Here is a 22,090-nt window from a genome sequence, read left to right as displayed (position 1 = left end):
CTTGTGGTGTTGGAGCCCAGGGGGTGGTGTCTGTTGTCTCTTTTCTTATCTTATCAGTAAGTACGCAGTTCAGCCAGCCATTTCAAATTCAAATGCAAATGAGCTTTATTGGCAGGACTAAGTACACGTTAGCATTGCCAAATCATATGGTAAAAATACGGGGGGGGGGGGAGGGAGGCATATAGAGGTCCAGGATATATCAGACTCCTTTGTTGAAAAAACAAGCCTGAGCTTCCACAAGGTATTCTCAGCAAAAGAGGTGGTGTACATAGTTCCATGTTTTATTTCACTCAAGACACAGGTGTTTTTTTTATTTTTACTATTTACTACTACTATTTTTTTCAAAATGTTTGCACGCAGTTAAATTTTACACTATAGTTAATTTTAGTTATAGTTAGTTATAGTTGTTATATAGTAGTAGTTGTTATAGTTGGTTAGTTAAGCTCAAATTTGTAATTTCTGTGCAGAATTCAATAAGCCCTTCTAACCTTTATAAACACAAAATAAATAAAAAAAATTAGTTTTTTACGTTTTTTTTCTTTTTTTATAATGACCAACCATGTTCACATACCGTATAATAATGCAACAGGTATTCAAAAAATTTTTTATAAGTAGCTAAAACAGCATTTTAATAGGTCTGGTCAAAAATGACCGGAGCAGTACAAGTGTATAGTGGAAACGAATAGAACAGCAGGGTTAAAATGGCATCACTTTTGTGGGTTTTCCAAGAAATAGGCCCCTAAAGATCACTTGAAACCTGAATATTGCCAGACAAAAATAGGATTTGCAAGTAACCCTAACATCCTAGCAAAATAAAAGATTGCTAGAAAAATGATGCGAATGTAAAGTAAACATATGGGAAATGTAATTTATCAACCATTTCATTTGATATGACTATCTGCTATAAAGGTATGACATTTCAAATTCTAAATTTTCAATCTAATATATAAAGTTGAATGTGTGTATGTGTGTGTGTATGTATGTATGTATGTATGTATGTCCGGGATTGGCATCTGAACCGTCGCAGCTACAGCCACAAAATTTTGCACAGTCACACGTCTGGACCCCGAGAGCGTCATAGGCTATGTTGTGAGGTGAAATTTTAACCCCGCGCTTTCCAATTCACCAAACAATTTTGCCCCTATCTACATAATGGGGAAAAGTGAAAGGAAAAGTGTTGGAGGTGTCGCAGCTACAGGCACAAAATTTTGCACAGTTACACGTCTGGACCCTGAGAGCGTCAAAGCTATGTTGTGAGGTGAAATTTTAACCCCGCGCTTTCCAATTCACCAAACAATTTTGCCCCTATCTACATAATGGGGAAAAAATGAAATGAAAAGTGTTGGAGGCAAATTAACAGCTGCCAGATGTGAACAAGGGGGACTTAAAGAATGACAGCGATGGCGCCAAAGAGTATATACTGTACAGTTGCTAAGGTGGGGCCCCAACATGGGATAATCACCACACCACCACGGGGATATGAACACACACACAAAATGCGCCACACACTACCACGTGCTCGAACACATATACCACCCTCAGCGCACATTTCACCACACATACACCAACCTCGCCACATAAAAGTAGAAACACAAAAGTCGCCGCTCAAAACTCGCCACGCGCAAAACTCTCCACATGCAAAACTCGCCACACGTGCAAAACTCACCTCATGGAAAACTCGCCACACGCAAAACTTGCACACGCAGAAAAATTGCCACACGCAGAAAAATTGCCACATGCACAAAAGTTGCAACACATGCAAAAGTTGCCTCACACAAAACTTGCACATACTCAAAAGGCACCTAAAACTCGCCACGCGCAAAACTCGCCATGCGCAAAACTTGCTGCACACAACTTGCTACACTAACCTGTCACATGCAACTCGACACACAAAAAGTTGCTACACGCATGTCGCCACACAAAACTCATCTCACAAAAGTCCCTACATGCATGTCGCCACACGCAACTCAACACACACAACTTGACACACGAAACTCGCCCTAAAACACACACAAGTCTGGTATTATCCTTCAAAAATAAAAATCTGATTAATAAGCAGACAAACTACAAGAGCAACAAATGTACCATATAGGAATCCGGCAGCTGTCAGTCACATGACCAGTCTATTATGTGTATGTGTGAGCTAATATATACTGCCAGGGGGTGGGCTTACTGTTGGCTGGGAATTTATCAGGCTGCCATTTTAGCTTACAAATACTGAGGTAAAAATACTGACCAAATAACGTGTGAACGAGGGCTAATACAGGAGGAGATGACATACAGATATATACTATATACAGGAGGAGATGACACACAGGTATATACTATTTACAGGGGAGATGACACACAGGTATATACTATATACAGGAGGAGATGACACACAGATATAAACTATATACAGGAGAGATGACACACAGGTATATACTATATAGAGGAGGAGATGACATACAGGTACATACTACATACAGGAGGAGATGACATACAGGTATATACTATATACAGGAGGAGATGACACACAGGTATATAATATATACAGGAGCAGATTACCTACAGGTATATAGTATATACAGGAGGAGATGACATACAGGTATATGCTATGTATAGGAGATAACATACAGGTATATACTATATACAGGAGGAGATGACACACAAATATATACTATATATAGGTGAGATGACACACAGGTATATACTATATACAGGAGATTATATACAGGTATATCTAATATATAAAGCTGAATGTGTGTATGTATGTATGTGTGTATGTCCGGGATTGGCATCTGCACCGTCGCAGCTACAGCCACAAAATTTGCACAGTCACACGTCTGGACCCCGAGAGCGTCATAGGCTATGATGTGAGGTGAAATTTTAACCCCGCGCTTTCCAATTCACCAAACAATTTTGCCCCTATCTACATAATGGGGAAAAAGTGAAGGGAAAAGTGTTGGAGGAAAATTGACAGCTGCCAGATGTGAACAATGAGGACTTAAAGAATGAGAGCGATGGCGCCAAAGAGTATATACCGTACAGTTGCTAAGGTGGGGCCCCGACATGGGATAATTACCACACACGGGGATATGAACACAAACACAAAATGCGCCACACACTACCACGTGCTTGAACACATATCACCCTCAGCACACATTTCACCACACATACACCAACCTCGCCACATAAAAGTCGAAACCCAAAAGTCACCACTCAAAACTCGCAACGCGCAAAACTCGCTACATGCAAAACTCGCCATATGCAAAACTAGGCTCACGCAAAACTCGCCACACGTGCAAAACTCACCTCATGGAAAACTCACCTCATGCAAAACTTGCACACACAGAAAAATTGCCACATGTACAAAAGTTGCACCACATGCAAAAGTTGCCTCACACAAAACTTGCACATACTCAAAACCAACCACACGTAAAACTCACCACGCGCAAAACTCGCCATGCACAAATCTTGCTGCACACAACTTGCTACACTAACCTGTCACATGCAACTCGACACACAAAATGTTGCTACACGCATGTCACCACACAAAACTCATCTCACAAAAGTCGCTACATGCATGTCGCCACACGCAACTCAACACACACAACTTGACATATGAAACTCGCCCTAAAACACACACAAGTCTGGTATTGTCCTTCAAAAATAAAAATCTGATTAATAAGCAGACAAACTACAAGAGCAACAAATGTACCATATAGGAAATACGGCAGCTGTCAGTCACGTGACCTGTCTATTATGTGTATGTGTGAGCTAATATATACTGCCAGGGGGGAGGGCTTACTGTTGGCTGGGGATTTATCAGGCTGCCAATAGCAACCAATCACAGCTCAGCTTCTATTTTGCTACAGTTAATTAACCTGAGCTCTGATTGGTTAATATAGGCAACAAAGACATTCTCAGTATAACAAAGCTAATATATGTTGTGAAATTCTTCTATTAGCTTAGTTTTTGCCTTTTAATAATTACATTTCTATCTATTTTGTGGTTTTTGTGTGCAGAATAAATTTTTGTTAACACATTCTATTTTGCTAACAGCAGTCATTAACCCGGGCGAAGCCGGGTAGTACAGCTAGTAATTTTATAAATAACCACAAAGTTATTGACATAAATTTACCACTAACATAAATTATAATGTGTAAAACGAAAAAAAAAAACAAACCTCAGTGGGAAATATAGAAGAATTCCAGAGTTATTACAACATAAAGTGGCACAGGTCAAAATTGAAAAATAGGGCTTCGTCATTACGGCCAAAAGAGTCTCGGTCCTTAAGGGCAGGAGTGGGCAATTAATTTTCTCACATGAGAAACTAATCGGCTGAACTTAAAGCGGCGGTCCAAAACCAAAGGTGAATTTCTTATTAAATGTATATCTATTCAGTGTAATAATCTAATCTTGTTTTCTAATATACTTCAATGAAAAATTCACTAACGTATCCTATACATTCTGGCTTCTTGTCATGATTTTTTATTTTTTTTTAAACATCCCATGACATTTTGTTTGAGATTCACCAGTGAATGCTGGTACACTCGAATGAGCCATCATCAGGGGGCAGACACTGCAGACACTGTCGCGGCCTCTGCGCCCTCTCTGAAATTAGGCACCATCAGTGATGTCTGTTTTGCAGGCTCACCTAGTCCTGCTCATCTGATAATGCGTCTGTTGTAAATTCTGACGCATACGCAATATGAGCTACCTGTGCTATATTCCTTTGAATGCACAGTAACAGTGCGCTCCCTTGCTGGCTCTAAGGGTATGTTTCCACGTTCAGGAAACGCTGCGTGTTTGACGCTGCGTTGAGCCGCAGCGTGAAACACGCAGCGTCCAGATGTTACAGCATTTCATTAAATCCCGTCTCCACTATGCATTAAAAGACGCATGCGGCACACCCGCGAAAACGGACATGTGGCGTGTCTTTTAAGAATGCAGCATGTCCTTACAATGCGCAAATCATGCAAGAACACCGCAGGTGACCTGCCAGTGACCTCAGGTGCAGATTTGGTCAGGATTTTACCTGCATAAAATCCTGACCAAATCCTGAACGTGGACACATAGCCTTAGGAGACGAGGTGACCCACCAGGGACAAGTCCAGTCTCTGAAACAGATGACGCTTCTTTTCATGGTGGGGAAAGCAGCTGTGGCAGTGACTGCATTCTCTGCCCTCTGATGATGCCCCGTGTGAGTACCCCAAAATGCACTGGGATTCTCAAACAAATGCCATTGGAAGTTAAAAAAACAAACAAACACACAAGCAGATAGGAAGTTAGAGTAGAGAGGGAATGTTAGAAATTTTTTAACTGAACTATATTAGAAAAGTGATTAGATTATTAAATTAAAATTTAGTATGAAAGTCACCTTTGGTTTCGGATCATCCTTTAATTCTGCATAATATTAATTTTGTACTTTATAAAAAGCAGTTGCTTATGTGATGAAGTTTACATGAGCATATAAAAAAATCTTTATTTTCATCCAGAAAGACTATTTTCCATCTCTAGTCATCCGTATGGAATCCATTTTTATACATCAGAAGTGAATATGATTTTAAAGAACAAATAGTGTCCTGTGTTAGTAATGGAAATGTTTTCGTAAAAATCAGATGCTATATGGATGATTCATATGGAATCCAATTTTTTTATTTTTGCACACAGAGACTTCAACAGGCAAGTCTGATCTGAATAACAGAAGAGACCGATGGGTGCTGTAACATTTCTCACACAGACATTTTCAAGCTGTGATCTAAATACCGTATTTTTAGGACTATAAGACGCACTTTTTTTCCTCCCAAAATGTGGAGAAAAATTGGGTGTGTCTTATGGTCCGGATATATTGGCTCTGGCTGTGGTGGGGAGGTGGGGGAGCGGTATCGGAGGAACAGCGGGTCACAGAGGCAGGAGCCACAGTTCCAGCGAACTCCTGTGCCTGCTGCTAAAGAGAAATGAATATGCACTGCATTCCACGCCCATGGGCGTGGAGGGCAATGAATATTAATTTCTTCCTGGCATCCTAGTATGATTGATTGGCCCCATCCCCGTACTGGTATGATTGTCCCCATCCCCAAGCTGGTATGATTGGCTCCATCCCAGTCCTGGAATCCATAGCCCCATCAGAAAAGATTTAAAAAACCAAACCTTTACTCTTACATTCCTCCGCTCCCTCGCAGTCGTGCATTGGTGCAAGCAGCTGCTTAATGCTTGTAAGCCACGCATGGCAGGGGCATCATGTGCTGCTCACAAGCAGAGCACAGCTGCCGGAATACTCACCGGGTGTTCATCAGAGATCGCGGTGAGTATCCATTCCTCTTCAGTAGCGCGTACTGTCAGCTGCCTGCTTCCTGCTGCCAGCGGTCACGTGTGCCAATACTTAAGAGAAATGAATATTCTGAATATTCATTTCTCCTAAGTATCAGCACACATGACCGCCCGTATAGGCAGGAAGCATGCGGCAGACAGCGACCGCTACTGAAGAGGAATGGATACTCACCGCGATCTCTGATGAACACCCAGTGAGTATTCCGGTAGCTGTGCTCTGTTTGTGAGCAGCACATGATGTCCCTGCCATGCGCTGCTTACAAGCATTAGGCAGCTGCTGGCATCAGAGCAGAACGCTGTGACTGCAAGGGAGCGGAGGAAGGTAAGAGTAGAGGATTTTTTTTTTTTTTTATCTTTTCTGATGGGGCCATGGATACCAGGACTGGGATGGGGCCAATCAATCATACCAGGAACTGCATGGGGCCAATCAATCATACCAGGAACTGGATGGGGCCATGTATACCAGGAACTGGATGAAGCCATATATACCAGGAACTGGATGGGGCCAATCAATTATACCAGGAACGGGATGGGGCCAATCAATCATACCAGGAACTGGATGCGGCAATGCACACCAGGAACTGGATGGGATCAATCAATCATACCAGGAACAGGATGGGGCCAATCAATCATATCAGAATAAGAATGGGACCATGCATACCAGGACTGGGATGGGGCCAACCATACCAGAATAAGGATGGGACCATGCATTCCATGATGGGGATGTGGGCTATGCATACCAGGATGGGGATGAGGGGACCATATTTACCAGGATAGGTGATCTTAAGTACAGAATTGACCATAGTTTTTGCTTCAGTTTTTTTCCCCTAATTTCCTCCTCTAAAACCTAGGTGTGTCTTATAGTCCGAAAAATACTCAAGCTACTTACCAGGTAGCGGTGTTTTTCAGGAGTCCATGACAGCACTAACGAGAGAGGGGATCCGCCCTTCAGGGACAGGAAACCTACAGAGATAAAAGGGCGGCACCTCTCTCCCGCATCAGTTGGATTACAGAGCATGAGAGGACCTCCATTGATTAGTAACACATAAATATCTAACACATTTCACCTTGTGACTAAAAATTTTGTAGAAAATTAACCTACATGAGAATATACTTATCGTGATGAAACCCATACCAGTAGAAAGGGAGGGAATATAGGAGTGCTGTCATGGACTCCTGAAAAACACCGCTACCTGGTAAGTAGCTTGAGTATTTATTCAGTCGTCATGACAGCACTAACGAGAGAATTACAGAGAAAAGAGTATTAGGGCGGGACTACTGCTTCCAGCACCCTTCTACCAAATGTAAGATCGCTGGAGCTACCAAGATCTAATCTATAATGATTAAAGAAAGTAGACGGAGATGACCATGTGGCCGCCTTACATATATCCTCAACCGACACCTCCGATCTCTCTGCCCAGGAAGTTGCCATGGCACGAGTGGAATGAGCCTTTACGCCTTCCGGGACTTCTAGGCCACCTGCTGAATAAGCCAGAGAAATTGCCTCCCTAATCCATCTACCTAAGGTGTTTTTGGATACTCTAAACCCTTTTTTGACTCCCTGATAGGATATAAACAAGGAATTATCTTTTTTCCAGGGATCTGTTAAAGAAATATATTTAAGAAGGCACCTTTTGACATCCAATGTATGGAGTTTGAGTTCCTTTTGGTTTTTAGGATTAGGACAAAAAGTGGGGAGATTTATCTCTTGAAGTCTGTGGAACTTTGACGCTACCTTCGGAAGATAGAGGGGATCAGTTCTTAATACTACTCTATCTTCTCTAATCTGCATATATGGAGTCAGTCTAGAGAGGGCCTGTAAATCACTAACTCTCCTAGCAGACGTAAGAGCAATCAAAAGAGCTGTTTTTAAGGACAGGATTTTTATAGAAGCAGATTCTAAAGGCTCGAAGGGGGTTCCGTTAATGCTGAGAGGACCAGGTTTAAATCCCACGGGGCTAGTCTTTTCTTAACGATGGGTCTTGATCTAGCCGCCGCTTTAATAAAACGAGCAATCCAATAATTTTTAGCTAATCCACAATTATACAATGCGCCTAAGGCTGAAACCTGGACTCTAAGGGTGCTTGTAGCCAGCCCCATCTCTAGGCCTCTCTGCAGGAACTCCAAGATTTTTGGAATATTAGCTTTCTGACCCATAACTGACCCTGAAACCGACAGGAATTTTCTCCAGATTCTAACAAATATTTGTCGTGGAATCTTTTCTGCTTTTTAATAGGGTATTAATAAGTCCATCTGAAAACCCCTTTTTCTTTAACAATGACCCTCAAATCCCACGCCGTCAGATGTAAACTGGCCACTCGTGGATGGAAGATTGGACCCTGTGAGAGGAGGTCTGGGAGAATCCACGGTTGAGAAATGGACATTTTCCTCAGCCAAGGAAACCATGGCCTCTTGGGCCAGAACAGCGCTATCAGAATTACATGAGCTTTGTCCTCCCGAATTTTCCTGAGAACAATCGGGATCAAGTTCAACGGGGGAAAGGCGTAGGCTATATTGAAGTGCCAAGGAATTAGGAGGGCATCCACCGCCTCCGGATTGTCTCTGGGGTTTAGGGAACAAAATCGACGACATTTTTTGTTTTCTTTGTTGGCGAAGAGGTCTATCTGTGGGCACCCCCAACGATGGGTGATCTGATCGAAGATGACCTGATTGAGCACCCAATCTCCTTGCCCGAGCTTCCTGCGACTTAGAAAGTCGGCTATGACGTTGTGTTTCCCTTTTATATGCAGTGATGTGAGCGACCGTAGATGATTTTCGGCTATCTGTAAGATACGACCCGATACCTCCATTAAAGATCTGGAACGGGTTCCCCCTTGGTGGTTAATGTAAGCTACCGTTACCTGATTGTCTGAGAATAGTCTGACGTGATGGCCCTGTAAGGATATAAGGAAATGGCTCAGAGCTCGTTCTACGGCTAACAACTCTTTAAGGTTAGATGACATATTCTGTTCGGAGTGTGACCAAACCCCCTGGACCCACATCTCGCCCATATGCGCCCCCCATCCCGTGGGACTAGCATCTGTGGTTATAACTCGCGAATGTGGTTTATCCAGGGAACCCCATTACATAGGTTTGGAGCGTGTAACCACCAACGTAAGGACTGAATAGTGGAAACAGACAAGGAAAAGGAACTATCCAAGCGACCCTCTAACAGACGAGTGTTGTACAAAACCTCCCACTGTAGGACTCTAGTGTGGTACTTGGCCCAAAGTACTGCCGGGATACACGACGTGAGTGAGCCTAACAGTGACATTGCTCCCCTCAATGTTATTACTGGATTATCAATCACTTTAAGTATCTGTCGTTGGATTTTTTCCAACTTAACGTCAGGAAGACGGCATTCCTGTAACCTCGAGTCTAATATGAGACCCAGGAATTCTTGAACCTCTAGAGGCTGCAATCGCGATTTTTTAAAATTAATTATCCACCCCAACCTTTGCAAGGCTGCAATTACTTTGTGTAGTTGGGACGTGCAGTGTGATTCAGAGTTTCCTATTATTAATAGGTCATCCAGATATGGAACTATGAGAATATCCTGCTCATGGAGATGTGCCATAACCTCCACCATTATCTTCGTGAACACCCGAGGGGCCACTGCAACACCAAAGGGGAGTGCTCTGTATTGGAAGTGTTTTATCGATTCCCCTAAGAGGACTGCAACTCTTAAATAACACTGGTGGTCTACATGTATGGGGACGTGATAATATGCGTCTTTAAGATCTAAGACGACCATAAAACACCTGTCAAACAATAACTTTATTGCAGACTTGACCGACTCCATTTTAAATGATGGAATCCACAAAAACCTATTTAGGCCCTTAAGGTTTATAATTGTGCGAAAGGTATTATCTGGCTTTTTAATCAAAAAGAGGGGAGAATAGAATCCTTTACCCCTTTGTACTTCAGGAACCTCCACCAAAACGCCTTTCTGCTGGAGTTCCTGGACCTCAATCTCTAATGCCCGCTGTTCTGCAGAAGAAGAACGCACCGGTGTTACTAGAAATCTGTCATTAGGAGTGATCTGAAAGTCAAACTTTAGTCCGGCTTCAACAATGTTCAGGACCCATGGGCTATTGGAAATATTACGCCACGCCGGATAGAAGGCTAGAAGCCTGCCCCCTACCCGGTCCGCCAGTCATTGTGGCTTCCTGTTGTCTCTAAAGGAATTAAACATATAGCCTCTACCTTTCTTTTTATTGACGTCATATCTGGGTTTTTCTCTATTTGGTCTTGTTCGGTCAAACCACCTCCTATTAGTGCCCCGTTTGTAAGTGGGTCTACCGAGGTAGGGAAAACGTTTCTTACTATCCCCCGCTTTTTCTAATAATTCGTCTAGGACCGGACCGAATAAGTGCTCCCCTTCGCACGGAATGTTGCATAATTTGGATCTGGCCTGCATGTGTCCTTGCCAACATTTCAGCCAGATTGCTCTACGGGCTGAATTAGAGAGTGCGGCCGACATGGCTGCCAATTTAACTGAGTCCGCTGAAGCATCGGCAAGATAAGCCGCAGCCCCCTGAATCATAGAGAGGGAGGATAACATTTCAACTCTCGGGGTTTTGTTTTTCAGCTGATCCTCCAGGCTATCCAACCATACCATCATAGAGCGTGTTGTGCAGGTGGCAGCAATTGATGGTCTGAGAGCCCCTGCTGAAGTTTCCCAGGCTCCCTTGAGAAACACGTCTGCCCTCCTGTCCAGTGGGTCTTTTAAAGTCCCCAGATCCTCAAACGGTAGAGAGGTTTTTTTTGGAAGCCTTGGCTACAGCTGCATCGAGCTTCGGGGCTTTATCCCACGTCGCCGATGCGGACTCTTCGAAAGGATACTTCCGCTTAAAGGATGGAGGAAGAGAACCCTTCCTTTCTGGTTTTTTCCATTCCCTGGAAATTAGTGCGCTAACTTTTTCTACCACCGGGAAGCATCGGCGGGATTTGCGGTCCAATCCTTTGAACATCACATCCTGCATAGATTTTTCTGGCGGTGTTTGTTCAATTCCGATTGTGTTATTTACTGCCTTTACGAGGCGGTCTATCCGGTCAAATGAGAAACAAGAATGCCCGTACTCGGTGTCCGAAGAAGATACTGATGTGTGGGAAGCTTCTGACTTCAGATCTCCTAGGTCACTGTCCTCACGTGAACTTGGGGATCCAGGATCTATTATTTTAGACTCCCTATTATGGGATTGGGATCTTGATGAGCTTCTAATCTCTTGTCTGACAATCTGTCTTAGACTAGCAGCAAAATCTGGTGTTTCCTCCGCTATTAAACGCTGGATACACGGACCACATAGTTTTTTAACGTATTCATCTGGGAGAGGAATACCACATTCCGGACACTCCTTGTGCTTAGACTTAGAGGACCGCTTTTTTCCCTGATGTAAAGAAAGGGAAATAAGGGGGGACACAAATCACTAAGTGAACTTTCACGATGATCACTTACCCCTATAGTGTCTGAGTGGTACCGAAGATTGCGGGGGGACCCTCTCCACCGAAGCAACATCCATACGGCTTGAGGACTTTCCGGCTTTAGAAGATTGGTCAGCTCTACCTCCAGGACGACTACTGCCACTAGAACGTCGCTGGGTGTTCGCTGCATGGGGCTTCTCCAGGGGTTGACACTGTTGCTCAGAAAGCAACGGATCCTGCTCCTGAGACTCCATTATAACAAATGGGTGTGAAGCATGAGGAAGCCGCCATCGACTTCTTAAGTAGCCGGCCCCCAATAGGGTACCTCCCCCAGATGGGGGTCAGCAGGCCAATCCTGATGAACTGCCTGGTACATTATCGCATGTGGGAGGCCCTTCCCCCACGAGGTTGACCGATACAGATATTTCCTCCCCCCGCCCCCTCCGGAAAGCGCCGCCGTATCCAGCCCCCTCTTTTTTTTTTTAAAGCAAAAAACCCCCGGACACTGTTCTCGGCAAAGGCCGGCAGGGCGCCGCCATGTTTTCCCCCCGGCGCCGCTTAGTGCGCATGCGCCGAACGTCATCGCTAGATGCCGCCCAGGCCTCGCCCCATCGCGCGCGTCACTTCCGGTGCGCCCTGCAGCTTCCGAACGCCGCACGCTGCGCACATGACAGAGGAGAACGCTGGTGCCGCTGACAGCACGCCGCAATCGCGCCCCGAGGAAAGAGGACCGGCTGAAAAGAGCACCGCAATGCTTGATGCTCAGTGTCCCCTTGCCGCACAGGGAAAGTCTTTACACTGCGCCCCCTGGCTGGAGAGGACCCCTAACCCCCGCATACGGCTGGAAGGAGGGCCTCCCACCTAATACTTACCCGTACCTGCGGCGATGGGACAACAAAGAGCGCATTCCCCTTGAAGGCTGCTCCTGCTCTGCTGCTGCCTGCCCCCACAGCCCTCTGTGGTGCGGCACTTCCAGCATCGCGATCAACACCGAGGAAGGGGCCATCCCGCCTCCAGGATCGGTGAGTCGGACCTGGGTCCAAAACTTCTTTCTTCGCCTTTCTCCAAAGGCCTCTGCAGGGTCCCCTGTCAGGGACAGGAAACCAACTGATGCGGGAGAGAGGTGCCGCCCTTTTATCTCTGTAGGTTTCCTGTCCCTGAAGGGCGGATCCCCTCTCTCGTTAGTGCTGTCATGACGACTGAATAAATAGGTAGCTCAATTCCATAAGGCCCCTTTCACACATCAGTTTTATGTCATCAGGCTCAATCCGGCGAATTTTGAAAAAAACGGATCCGGCGAATGATGCCGCCGGATCCGTTTTTTTCTCATAGACTTGTATTAGGGACGGATTGTGACAGATGTCCTCAGGTTTCATCCGTCGTTCACCGGATCCGTCGAAAATTGCTTATCCGGCAGCCGGAAAAAACGGACAAAGTAACGTTTTTTGTCTCCAGCGAAAAACCGGACAGCTCCGGATCCAGCGCCATTCGATGTTTGCTAGAATGGAAGCCTATGGGTGCTGGATCCGTCACATGATGAAATCCGGCGCCGGATTCCGCTTTTTTAACTGCGCATGCTCAGATACAATTGGCCAGCCCCCAATTAGAAAAGTGATATAAAGCCTGCCAGGCAGTGCTTCACTCATCTATTTACCAGCCAGCCAGCAAGCAAGACACAGACCTGCCACCAGAGCTGAAACCTTTCCCAGGCCAGCAGCCAGCCACAGCGTACCAGGCCAGCAGCCAGCCACATCCTACCAGGCCAGCAGCCAGCCACAGCATGTCTTCTTCTGGGAGTCCTCCCCCGCGTCGTCAGCGCTGTGAGGTAAATAAATCTTTTTTTTTTCTTTTTGGCGATCTTCACTTATATATATAATTTTTGTATAACAGGAAGCTGCAGCATCAGAGGTGCTTCCAGAAGGAGATGTACAAAGTGGAGAAATACCCGGAGCGGGCTCGCAATTGGTAAGTTTCTAACATGCATCGCAGAACCACATCATCAGAGACATCACAGTACAGACAACACATAAAAACAGATCATTACAGACATCACAGTACACACAACACATAAGCCTACATCCAAGCACATAATTTTTTTATTTTTTTTTAGTCTTCCGATTCTGGGGCTCGATCTAGAGGTCCTCAAATCGCCTCCCAGGGTCGTCGGGTGAGCGTCAGGGCAGTCGCCATCGAGTAAGTACCTTTTTTATTTAGATTTGTATTTTTCCACCTCATGTTGATGATTTCAGTGTAATGTTATGGTTTTTTGTCTTTTTTAACAGGCTTCACAGAGTGCTCCGGACTCTGACGGTGAGGAGGCCGGTCTCGATATCGATCTAATCTGAGAGCGGGAGCCGCTGTGGAATATGGGGGACCACCGCCACACAGATCTTGGTGTGACCCGTCGGCTCTGGGAGGCAGTATCCCACGAAGCAGTGGACCATTGGGGAGTTTCGGGCCCAGAATCAAGCGCCTAAGTATGCACAGTTCAGTTATGTTGCTGGATGTAATGTGTTGTATACTAACCAATGTGTGTTTTCACAAATCAAGCAGTGGCGGTCACTCAGGGACCACTTCAAGAAGGAGTTCAACAAAGATGTAGGCCCTGAGTAGATTGGGAAGACGCAGGAGCAAATACAAATATGCTCAAGCCCCGTCGTTCCTCCGGTCGACTATGGTTAGCAGAAAGTTAATATTCCCCACCCCATTTACTAAGTAAAAATGTTTACATGTGTAACCTTTTTTTTTGTTTGTTTGTTTCAGCCAGGGCCAAGCAATAACAATATAAATTATTAATTACATTTTTTTTCTTTATTCCACAGCACCGTCTGCAGCACTTGAGAGCCTGCAGAGTTGAACCCTTCTGAAGAGATCCCACAGGAGTCCGCCACCGGGGGCCACTTCGACAGACCCGACACATCTGCACCTTCCCAGCCTTCCCTCACATTTGTTCCCTCAGTTCCATCCACCAGCGCTGGAGCATCGTGGCAGACTTCGTTACATGAAGCTGCTGGTGAGGATGTAGCTTTGCCTTTACCCCACCCCTCTGACACTGCTGCCACCTCTAGAACACCTGTGGGTTCTGGGCGGCAGCACTAGAGGGGTCAGGAAAAGAACTATGCGCCCGAGTTCTTGTATCTGAATGCATCCTTTCAAAACTGTCTCAAACTGTTGTCGGAGCAAATGACTGCAGGATTCAAGCTCCTCAACAACAGCATTCTTGAGTTGCACACGCATCTGGATAGGATACATTCAGATGCAAGTAAATCGCCAAATCACTCCTTTTTCCAGGCAGTAGTCGAGCACATAGACAAGCTATCTCCTGATAGCAGATGCATGTAATGCAAGCCTGCCAGTTTGCCCTAGCGCATGTTAGCTCCCAAGCCCCTCCACCCGCCACGGTAGTTCCCCCAGCACCTGCCCCCCTCTAGCCACTGTCCCTCCTTCCCCTCCTATACAATACCAGCTTCCTGCTCTGTAACAGCTTCCTGCCCCATAACAGCATCCTGCCCCATACCAGTTCCCAACTTTTTCTTTCATTTATTTACTTACAAGGTTAAATACTTTGGGTAAAACCCAACCAGATACAATACTTTGGGTAAAACCCAACCAGGTACAATACTTTGGGTAAAACAAAGTCCAAGACAAAGCTTTCAAACTATCTCATCCTGCCAGTGTACTCTTCCCTGAGGTGAAATAAAGTATTCTGCAAATTTGTCCCTCATTCTGGAAAAATGACACATAACTTTTAAAAGTAATGTTATGATAATCATTCAATGTGGTTTCTTCAAAGTGGTCATCAATGGCAATCTGTTCCTTGCATATTACGAAATTGTGCAGGACCACACAAGCTTTCAGAACCTCCTCCACTGTGTCAGTCTTTAGGTTTATAGCGGTCAACAGAACTCGCCATTTGGATGTTAGAATCCCAAAAGTGCACTCCACCATTCTTCATGCTCGTGTTAGGTGGTAATTAAAAACTTTTAGTTGGCGTCAATCCACTACTTGAGTATGGCTTCAGCAGGTGTTCCGATAGTTGGAATGCTTGATCTCCAACACATAAAATGGCATTGGTGGCCCAGAGGATTCAGGCAGCGGTCTTGGGGGTGGAAATTGGAAGGTGTTTCCATAGAGATGACGCCCCATTGCAGACACTTTAAAAACTTGCGAATCATTGGAGCGGCCATAGCCCCCAATATTGACCACTATAAACTTGTATTCTGCATCTGCGATGGCCATGAGCACAGTGGAGAAATATTTCTTGTAGTTGAAATATTCTGAGCCAGATGCAGCAGGTTTGACGATGTGGATATGTTTCCCATCCATTGCACCCAAGCAATTGGGAAACTGACAAATTTTTGGGAATTTGTCTGCAATATCCAGCCAACTCTCTGTTGTGGGATGTGGGATAAATTCTTCATGCAAATAGTCCCACAATGCATGACAGGTGTGCTTAACAATCTCTGATAAGGTGGAAATCCCGAGTCTAAATTGAAAATGCAGTGAGGAAAGTGATTCTCCAGTTGCAAGGAATCTGTGAAAAAGGCAAGGCAATAATTAGTACAAGATACCAGCAACAACATTACAGTTATAAATGTGCTTTAACAGTAGGAGATACAATAAAAATGACTTACCGAAGAGTCCCCATCAGACGCTCTTCCGGTGAAATGGAGAAGCGGCAACATGTGTCACTTCTTCGGATGAGGTGTCCAATTCTTTCCACCAAAAAATCGAAGTTCTCCGTTTGCATATGAACGTAGCTGAAAAACTTCTTGGGGTTTCCTCTTAACTCTATGTATAATGTTGAATACATCCCATTCATTCTCTGTGCCAGGGGTGTCAAACTGCATTCCTCAATGGCTGCAAACAGGTCATGTTTTCAGGATTTCCTTGTATTGCACAGGTGATCATTTAATCACCTGCACAGAATGATTCCAGCACCTTGTGCAATGAGAAGGAAATCTTGAAAACACGCATGGTTTGAGGCCCTCGAGGAATGCAGTTTGACACCCCTGCTCTGTGCTGTGATTGGGTGAATCCAAAAACTTTGTCAGCGCAGATGTATAATGCACTGTCTTTCTCGCTCCTTCTCCAGAACAATCACTTTCAAACGATTCGCCTGAAAAGTGAAATCCATAAATCTTCAGAATGTTTGCCATCATGCCTTCCATCTTCACCACTTCCTCTACAACCTGTCAAAGATGGATTGTAGAAACACTGTATATATAGATTTTCAGTAGCCAATAACGTTTGCAAGCCTCCCATGGGCGTTTTTAAAAAACGGATCTGTCGTAATCTGTCGTAAAATGGATAAAAAAACCCGGAAGAAACGGATGAAAAACTGATGCGATGGATCCGGGGTCTTGATGGATCCGGGGTCTTGATAGATCCGCTAGTCAGATCCGGTGGAAGAACAGATCCGTCACATCAGTTTTTTTTTTACAATTTACAACGGATCCCAACAGGATTGAGCCTGACGGCAAAAAACTGATGGGTGAAAGCAGCCTAACATTACTCCTAGTGCTCTGTCTGAGGTTGAGGTTTTTTTTTTTTTTCATATACAGCACTTGGACAAATATTACAGTTGTGTGAACATAGCCTGACAATACTTGTTGCAATGAAGCTTATCGTAACACGTAATAGCAGTTGATCAAGCACTAAATTGGGAACATTGGAAACAAGTTTTTCTCCCACCTCTACTCCACATGCAGAGATCCACATCACATATGGGCAGGAGCAGACAGGCAGGGGGTGAGAATCTTTATTGCAGTCTATGGAGTGGATGTGATAAGCCACAGATCACAGGGGGAGCACTATGCTGGACTTAAAGGGAACCTGTCACCCCCAAAATGGAAGTTGAACTAAGCCCACCGGCATCAGGGGCTTATCTAGAGCATTCTGTAATGCTGTAGATAAGCCCCCCGATGTAACCTGAAAGATAAGAAAAAAAGGTTAGATTATACCCACTTGGTCAGGCGGTCCGATCCGATGGGTGTCGCGGTCCGGTTCGGGGCCTCCCATCTTCTTGCGATCACGTCCTCTTCTTGTCTTCACGCCGCAGCTCTGGAGCAGGCATACTTTGTCTGCCCTGTTGAGGGCAGAGCAAAGTACTGCAGTGCGCAGGCGCCGGGAAAGGTCAGAGAGGCCGGAGCCGCAGCGTGAAGACAAGAAGAGGATGTCATCCTATGAAGATGGGAGGCGCTGGATCCGGACCGCGACACCCATTGGCTTGGATCTCAGCGGGACCGCCTCTGGGTGAGTATAATATAACCTCTTTTTCTCATCTTTCAGGTGACATCGGGGGACTTATCTACAGCTTTCCAGAATGCTGTAGATAAGCCCCTGATGCCGGTGGGCTTAGCTGAACTTCCATTTTGGGGGTGACAGGTTGCCTTTAACCCTTACCTCTCCTGCACAGGACATACAATAGGGGTGGGATGTGGTTTTTGGGGGGGGGGGTGCCGGATGTGGCCCATAGGGCCCGCAGTTTGCCCAGGCCTGCTCAAGGGGATAAAAACATTCACAAAAATACACATTGAAATGCTCACCCATCATTCCACAGACAAAGCAGGTGTTTTTTAATTAGCTCTAAGATGCCTTCAATCCAAAGCCAGAATGGGAAGTTCTTGTCGTTTAAATTCTCCTAAAGTCAAACACATTATACAAATTAGAAATTGCTTTTTGTGACATATGCACATCTTTCAAAACTATATAAAAGGATTGTAAAGACCAGAACTAAAGGGTAGCAGATTTATCCATAGCAAATTTGTATTTTGTCACCAAAACTTTTCAATTAACCCCTATTTCAAATTTAAAGAGAACCTGTCAGCACAATTTTGCAAGTTGAAGTTAAGATATGGCCGTAATGGGGCTGATATACAGAATATACGGTGGTGCACCATATGGGGCCATTATACTGTGGTTCACTACATGAGGCCATTAAATTGATTCCTTTGGTAAAGAAATCCGTTTTGTGTTTCTTCTTTAATATGAATTTGATGTTCTCTGGTAATGAGATTTTGGTGCACAGGCTGAGACTGTATATTGGGTCTCCTCCTTCCCCAGCCCCTCCACCTGCTCTTACAGTTTACATTAACAGTTTACTGCTTTTTCAGTGACTTGACTCCAGTTTGAAATTTGGCATCGTAATTGCAGTGGGCTGGATTATACTTACTTCATAACCACCAGAATTATGAATATAATGCACAGCAACATAAACAACGATATGCCTTTTGATACGTCTTATAGCAGCTTTAGGGTTCGGAAATTGTGAAGCAGTTAAAAGAAGCAACATGTTAATTCTTTTTTTCTTTATACCGTCGTTAAAAACACAGGGTAGCGGAGCAACCTCATAAGCAACAGCAGGACCGCCAGCAAAGCCTCTTCAAGAAAAAGGCCGGTGGCTTTTTCCTTAAAGGGAAGGTGCCATGATTTTTAATTTTGTATTAATAATTATTGATGATACCACCAATTCTTAATACAGAATTAAATGTACCACATTATTATTTTTTTTATTTATTAATTTTTACATTAGCCACTGGAGACTGTCATTTTCATTTAGGGGTGTGAAAAAGTCTGAGTAGGACTCTTACACATCTCACTTACGACATCCCCTGGGAATAAAAGACTGCGATCAGACGGTGACCGCTCTACTTGTATTGATACAGCTCCTCCTGCCTCTAGCTATGCGCTATGGACTGTCCAGGTCACAGCTGTGGAAGGAGATTGCAGCCATCTTTGTGGAGCCCCCAGTGTATGCTGCAAGTTGCACTGCTCAGTCAGTGCTTGCCATGACAGGAGCCTGGGCAGAAAGAAAGTGCCGGGGAGCGGAGGTCCGGGATAAGTATCTGCAGCTGCAAGGAGCAGTGATCGTAGCCTGTCAGCTGTGATCACTGCTCACTGCCGATCTGTTGAGACCACACAGAAAACGCAATACTATGTGGGAGCATGTGGAAGGTAAGTAGAAGCTTTTATTGTTTTTTTTTTCCTTTGCACTGAATATATGAGGATCATTTACAAGGAAGGGGGCATATAGCAGGATGGGTGCCATAAACCAAGATGGGGGACATATAACAGAAAGGGGGAAATCAACCATGATGGGGCCATATAACAGAATAGGGGCATATACCAGAATTGAGGCATATACCAAGATGATATCCAAGAAGTATCGATTCCCTTTGCAGAGATTGACATGCCGAGATGAGGATACTTAAAGCTGCAATGCTCCTCTGGGAAATATGCAAATTGTCTCTGCAGAGAGGAAAAGGACTAGAACTCTAGTGCCACCTATTGGAAGTAGCAATCCTAAAAGTCAATGTCAACCTTTTAATGAGTCTTGTCACATGATTTAGGACAAAAGCCAAACCAGAATCTCAATTTGCAGACACTGTGTTTCGGGGTACTGCCCCTCCTCAGTGCAAAGTGGAGATCTGGTTTGGCTGAGTGAGAGGCGTCTGACCAATATCTAAGAAGTATCATTTCTCCTTGCAGAGATTGACATGCTAAGCATGCAGAGATGAGGAGACTTAAAGCCGCAATGGTCCTCTGGGAAATATGCAAATTGTTTCTGCAGAGAGGAAAAGGACTAGAACTCTAGTGCCACCCATTGGAAGTAGCAATCCTAAAAGTCAATGTCAACCTTTTAACAAGTCTTGTCACATGACTTAGGATAATAAACGAAGAACTTGGCACTCAACTTTGTAAATGGTGATGATTTGGTTTTTTTATTACTTTGGTAGCAGTCCAAATTAAACGTTTCGGTCAAACATAAGACCTTCTTCAGTAAACCGACTGCTTGTATGATGAATGTGTAAGATGTCTCTGGACATAAGGTAGGTCCTAAGATATGAGGTGTGTACTCACATGGACCTATCAAGGGAAATAATTTCCCGGGTAAGACCAATATCACATCTGGGCCTAAAGCTCTAGGTTTGAAGTGAACCGTGGCTAGTACAAGTCGCTCAATGTGAACAGTACATAAAGCTATATATCCACTGTGGTTTCAGGAGATGGATTGATAATCAGTGTGATAGCATGAGAAAGGACTGGATCACGTATATTATGGCATCAAAACACTAGAATGCCAAATGGTAATGGTGTAGTAGTCTATTAAATGAGGTGCATTAGGATGCCTCAGGAGAGGAAGGGCGCACTTGGAAAATCAGCTGCCCGTATGTAGTGAGCGAATGGTGTACCTCAACACGGTGTCCGCCGCTGTCATGTCGGACGCTGTTCAGACCAGGTCGTTCGTCAGACAGCGGTAATTCTGCTTTTGACCACTATTTGCTCATTGGCGTCGGCTAGGTTTTGTCCAGCTGTTCCAGGGTTAATTTACCTGATCCTCGGATTGGAAGCTGGGCCATGCCCATGGCCTTTAAATAGTTCTCCAGATCATTGGGCGTCGCCGATTATAGTTTCTGTCTTGCGTTGTTATCTCGGTCTGGAGTGGAGAGCTGGTTGTTGGAGAATCGTTGCTGGTGGTGTATTTTCCTTTGTCTTATTTACTCCTTCCTATATTTGTGTTTATTTTGCCCTGGACATTTATAGTGTATTCCTGAGTGACTGCGGCGTGGTGTATATTTTCCTTTATCCTTGTCTGTGCTAACTGTGGGTATTGGTGTATCACATTCACTGGGTGGAGGGCGGAGATTTTCAGCTTAGGGTTGTAACAGGAGGCAGGGTGAGGTTCGAGGCCTGGACATGCACACTATCAGTGTAAACTTCAGGTAGAGGGTCAGTCAACATTTCCCTAGTCTGAGGGAAATTGCAGGGGCCCGGGTTATTAGCTCTCACCCACCTAGTCTCCCCGTGACAGCCGCTAGTTCAACTAGCTAGATGTGATATTGGTCTTACCCGGGAAATTATTTCCCTTGATAGGTCCATTTGAGTACACACCTCATATCTTAGGACCTACCTTATGTCCAGAGACATCTTACACATTCATCATACAAGCAGTCGGTTTACTGAAGGTCTTATGTTTGACCGAAACGTTTAATTTGGACTGCTACCAAAGTACTACAAAAACCAAATCATCACCATTTACAAAGTTGAGTGCCAAGTTATTAATTTATTATATATTTACTGGTGTGGGGAACCTATCTTGTGCACCGACACAGCTGTGCCACGATATACTTCACTATATGACTTAGGATAAAACCCAAACCAGAATCTCAATTTGCAGACAGTGTTTCTTTTTTTTTTAAACCATTCAGGTTAGTTATAAACAACTCAATATAAGCTCATCAACTTAAACATCGTTGTTTCAAACTCTCATCATCATGGTTCATATTTATTTTAGTATAACAAACCAAAGATGTAAACAAAATACATCCTAAATCCCTATAGCTAAACA

General features: G+C 44.5%; 1 protein-coding gene across 3 annotated transcripts in view; it reads right to left on the bottom strand.

The window, feature by feature from the left end:
- Positions 1-22,090, bottom strand: part of STAT1 (signal transducer and activator of transcription 1) — a 2,295,457-nt gene that overhangs the window by 1,073,940 nt on the left and 1,199,427 nt on the right. For all 3 annotated transcript variants that reach the window (XM_077275645.1, XM_077275646.1, XM_077275644.1), the window contains exon 19: positions 18,288-18,382. In XM_077275645.1, coding sequence (XP_077131760.1) covers positions 18,288-18,382 — 95 coding nt within the window. The remainder of the gene's footprint in view (positions 1-18,287; positions 18,383-22,090) is intronic.

The sequence above is a fragment of the Ranitomeya variabilis genome, chromosome 7, assembly GCF_051348905.1.
Source record: "Ranitomeya variabilis isolate aRanVar5 chromosome 7, aRanVar5.hap1, whole genome shotgun sequence".
NCBI lineage: Eukaryota > Metazoa > Chordata > Amphibia > Anura > Dendrobatidae > Ranitomeya > Ranitomeya variabilis.
The sequence above is the reverse complement of the archived record's forward strand: the minus strand, read 5'-3'. Positions and strand labels throughout refer to the sequence as shown.